Source organism: Bison bison, unplaced genomic scaffold, assembly GCF_000754665.1.
Source record: "Bison bison bison isolate TAMUID 2011002044 unplaced genomic scaffold, Bison_UMD1.0 scf7180017864313, whole genome shotgun sequence".
Taxonomy (NCBI): Eukaryota; Metazoa; Chordata; class Mammalia; order Artiodactyla; family Bovidae; genus Bison; species Bison bison.
In genome coordinates this window covers 725665-730343 of record NW_011494885.1, presented here as the reverse complement: position 1 = coordinate 730343, position 4679 = coordinate 725665, and the positions used below count along the sequence as shown (strand labels likewise).

Sequence of the window (4679 nt, the reverse complement as noted above, 5' to 3'; positions counted from 1 at the left end):
TATATATATATATATATATATATATATTTGTGGCTGATTTGCATTGTCATACGGCAGAAATCAACACAACATTGTAAAGCAGTTATCCTCCAATTAAAAATAAAAAACAAAATAAGAACAACAAAAAAAGTAGCAGCAGCAACCAAAAAAGCCCAAAACAGAGCCACAACCAGACTATCGTCAGTAGTAGGACATGCCCTGTGTCTCTTTTGTTTTCTTTTCTATTCTGAAGTCCTTGTTTACTCTGAACAGATACACTCGATGACTACAGGGTAAACTGAACAGGGGAGGGAGACCCTGACACATTCGCATTGCTCCCCTGCCGAGACACACGGATTCAACCACAAAGTCAGACACTCACTGTTCTTTGGACCTGCCCTGAGACCACACAGTCCCTCTTACTTGGTTGGCCCAAAAGTTGGTTCTGGTTTTTTCATACAGTGGTATGGCAAAACAAGAAGCAACATTTTTTGGCCAACCCAATATTTCAAACAGTCAACTCTACAAACATCAGAAACTCTTCATTTGAACAACATAACCAACCCTGGCGTAGGTTGCCCATGTCTGGGACAGTGCAATGGAGATTTAGGAATGAGACATCTCCCAGAAAGGCCCTTCGCTCTGTTGCCAAACTCACCCGGGTTTCAATTTCATAGAGTTGCTGGAAAATCAAATAAAATGTGAATGTTATAGCAGCTGGCCCTTCTGACACATTCAAGAGATGGCAGCGGTATTAGTCACAGTATTATTATTGTCATGACGTACTCATCAGTCCATGTCTGGGGTGGGCTTCCCTGGTGGTTCAGCATTAAAGAACTCACCTGCCATTCCAGGAGGCGTGGGTTTGCTCCCTGGGTCGGGAATATCCCCTGGGGAAGAAATGGCAACCCACTGCAGTATTCTTGCCAGGGAAATTCCATGGACAGAGAACCTGAAGGGCTACAGTCAAGTGGGTTGCAAAAGGGTCAGACACGACTGAGCGACTAGCACTGCACAATCGCCGTGTCTGGGGCAGGGTCTTTCTCACCAATTCTAGTCTGTCTCCCCTCCCTCACCTCCATTCACAGGGTGCAGTTGTTGAAACACAGACGCACCAGCCCAAATCAGAAAGAGCCCCACTCGCGGTGCCATGGTAGCTTGCTCTCCTGTGGCTGACCAACGTCGATCTGCTTCTTATTTAACCGGTGACCCCCACGTCCCTTCAACCTGATAAGAATCAACCTCACCTGGTAGATGCTTGATCGTTCCTCAGCCTGAGAGCATGCAGGGCAAGTTTATCTCTCCGATGGAAAGTACAGGACATTGGCTGGCAATGTCCCCAAGCCTCAGGGGTTTGAAATGCACTTAAAACGAGACCTGGGGCTCTGTCTTCCACTGCTGAGGCACAGATTTGATCCCTTGCTGGGAACTAAGATGCTGCAAGTCACACCATGTGACCAACAAATAGGAAAAGACACTAACGAACTCCCAGGCTTAAAGCGACTGATCTCAGAGGAACAGCGGTGAATAGTCCTCTAGAGAGACCTTAGCTCCCTGCCCTGGAATTAAACCTGCGTCACTTGGATGAAAACTAGGAGTCCTAGCCACTCTACCAGCTTAGGCTAGAGTCTAGAAGCTAAGGAGCCCTGGCTCTTGCCCCTGTTTGAAAGCAAGAAAGTTTCCAGGAATCAAAAACTGTCAAAATAAGTACCAAGGTTATTATTAGAGACATTGCACAACAGATGCGAGACCACACAGAAAAACAGTTTGTTTATGCAACTCAGAAGTTAGGCAGAGATGCACACCCTGACAGACAAAGGGAATGAGCATCCTCTCCAATGAGAAGAGTGTAGTAGGTCAGCAGTTAGGCAGAGATGCACACTCTGGGAGTAGTGCCGGTGACCTGGAGGAGGAGTGTGAGTACAGAGGTGACGTGCACCACTTTTACAGGACAGTCCCTCAGGGTGTCTGTTCACATTTGGGCAGTTATCTTGTTTCTTTCTTCACAGCTGCCTGGTCCATGGACCCTCTGCAAGATGTGTGCTTAACTTTTTGCTAAGATGGATCCCAACACAGAGGCCTATGGCTGCTTGTCTACACTTATTCTGGAGTGGGGCCGCCTCCCTCTTTGACTCCAAGAAGCCTTTCTGGACAAGTGCAGACGGGGCAGTCAGCCTTGACTTCTTGACCTCAGGAGTGGGCACCTTATCTCTTTGTTTTAGCAGAGCTCAGCTCCTGCCTCTAGCTTTGTCCTTGGAGTGTCTGAATTTTACTTGAATTTTACTCCACTTGATGAATACCAGGTGTCCAGCCCAAAGACCCACTATCTCCTACCTTAAGATGACTTATAGTCCATGGTGCGAACTGTTTTAGAATCAGGCAAAATGTCTGTTAGATATGCCTAATCAACCACTTACAACAGTCAGGGTGCTCTGTGACTCTGTCGGGGATACTTTTGAACATTTGAGGCGAACCTAAGGAGTATAATGGCCTTGGTTGCTTGCTCCGAACGTCACTGGTGAAAGAAAGAGGGGAGCTCAGGAATTCCAATTTTCAGTCCAACTGCTGCCTAAATGACTTAAGAGGTTCTTGATCCCTTTCTACTATAGCTGCTGGGCTGAAACTGCTAGAAATCAAACATAGCACCTCATCCTGCCATTGGCTGATTTGCCAACTTGATTCTAAGACAAGTTGAACTGTCAACTTCTCAGGGTATCTACCGGTTTTTTGGTTTGTCTGTTTTCGCTGGGCCTCGCTGCCTGGTGGCTCACTAGTAAGGAATCTGTCTGCCAGGCTGGAGACATTGGTTCCATCACGGCTCTGGGAAGATTCCACTTTTCCCAGAGCAACTAAGCAACTAAGAATGGGGTTTCTTAGTACAACGACCAGCGGAAGCTCAGAGTGCTAACCCCTGGACCACCAGGGAAATCCCTGTCTCCTTCTTTTGTTGTTGTCAGCATACAGCATTTATGATATAGAGCTTATTTATTTTTATTAAATAACTTCTATTGCAGTATAGAAGTTATTCTATTGCTTTAGGCTTCCCTGGGGGCTCAGTGGTAAAGAATACCCCTGCCAACGCAGGGGACGCAAGTTCGATTCGTGGATTGAGAAGATCCCCTGGGGAAGGAAATGGCAACCCACTCCAGTATTCCTCCCTAGGAAATCCCATGGGCAGAGGAGCTTTGAGGGCTACAGTCCAAGGAGGTTACGAAAGAGTTAAGACATGACCTAGTGACTAAACAACAGCAACAGCAACATACTTGCTTTACAATCTTGTGTTAGCTTCTATCGCATAGCAAAATACATCAGCCATATATATCTCCACTCCTTTTTGGATTTCTCTCCCATTAGTTTTATTTATACTTTTTATTTATTTAATTATTTTTTTTTTCCTCCATTGGGTCTTCGTTGTAGTTCGGGCTTTTCTCTAGTTGTGGCAACTGGGGGCTTGTCTCTAGTGGGCAGGGGTGTCTCATTGTGGTGGCTTTTCTTGCTGCAGGTCACAGGCTCTAGGGCACTCAGGCTTCAGTAGGTGCAGCTCTTGGGCTCTAAAGTAGGCTCGTAGTTGGGATACGTGAGCTTAGTTGCTCTGGGAAAAGTGGGATCTTCCCAGACCAGGGATGGAACCAATGTCTCCAGCATGGCAGACAGATTCCTTACTACTGAGCCACCAGGGAAGCCCCTGGTTTCCTTTTTATTAAAACATTTTCGGTTAAAACTTTTTATTATTTAACTTAAAAATTCTGTTTTATTTTTACCTCCTGGTTTCAAGTGAAGCTCTGAGTTACTGGCCTTAAATCACAGAGGACAAATATTCTATCAATACCTCCTTGCTGCACAGTGATTAAAAGCCTGTGTATCTCTTCCCCGGATGGTGACTGAAAGTCTATCACCAGGTACCAAGGATTCCTTAGATAGGCACTGAGTGGTGTTTTTTTTTTTTTAATTGAAGGACAATTGCTTTATAATATTGTGTTGGCTTCTGCCATACCTCAGTATGAATCAGCCATAAGTACACCCTCCCTCTTGAACCTCCCAGCCCATCCCACCCCTTTAGTTTGTCACAGAGCCCTGATTTGGGCAAATCCCCACTGGCTGTCTATTTTACATATGGTCATGTATTTGTCTCCATGCTATTTCCGTTTGTTCCACCCTCTCCTTCCCCCACTGTGCCCACAAGTCTGTTCTCTCTAAGTCTCCATTGCTGCCATGCAAATAGGTTTCATCAGTACCATCTTCTAGATTCTATACATATGCATTAGTATACAATATTTGTTTTCCTTTTTCTGACTTATTTCACTCTGGCTACCTCCTCCAGTATCCTGGCCTGGAGAATTCCATGGACTGTATAGTCCACTGGGTCACAAAGAGTCGGACACGACTGAGTGACTCTCACTTTGTTCCCAGGAACCACCTTATTAGAACCGACTCAAATGCATTCCTTTTTATGGCTGAGTAATATTTGGGTCCGTCTAGTCAAGGCTATGGTTTTTCCAGTGGTCATGTATGGATGTAAGAGTTGGACTGAGAAGAAGGCTGAGCACCGAAGAATTGATGCTTTTGAACTGTGGTGTTGGAGAAGACTCTTGAGAGTCCCTTGGACTGCAAGGACATCCAACCAGTCCATCCTAAAGGAGATCAGTCCTGGGTGTTCATTGGAAGGACTGATGCTAAAGCTGAAACTCCAATACTTTGGC

At 45.6% G+C, this 4679-nt stretch overlaps 1 protein-coding gene across 1 annotated transcript in view; it reads right to left on the bottom strand.

Moving 5' to 3' along the window:
• Window positions 1-1148, bottom strand: part of LOC104997646 (seminal plasma protein BSP-30 kDa) — a 3644-nt gene extending 2496 nt beyond the window's left edge. The window contains exons 1-2 of the mRNA XM_010852539.1: window positions 1056-1148; window positions 822-869 (exon numbers count right to left, since the gene is read on the bottom strand). Of these exons, the coding sequence (XP_010850841.1) occupies window positions 822-869; window positions 1056-1131 (124 nt within the window). The 5' untranslated portion in view covers window positions 1132-1148. The remainder of the gene's footprint in view (window positions 1-821; window positions 870-1055) is intronic.
• Window positions 1149-4679: the final 3531 nt, after the last annotated feature.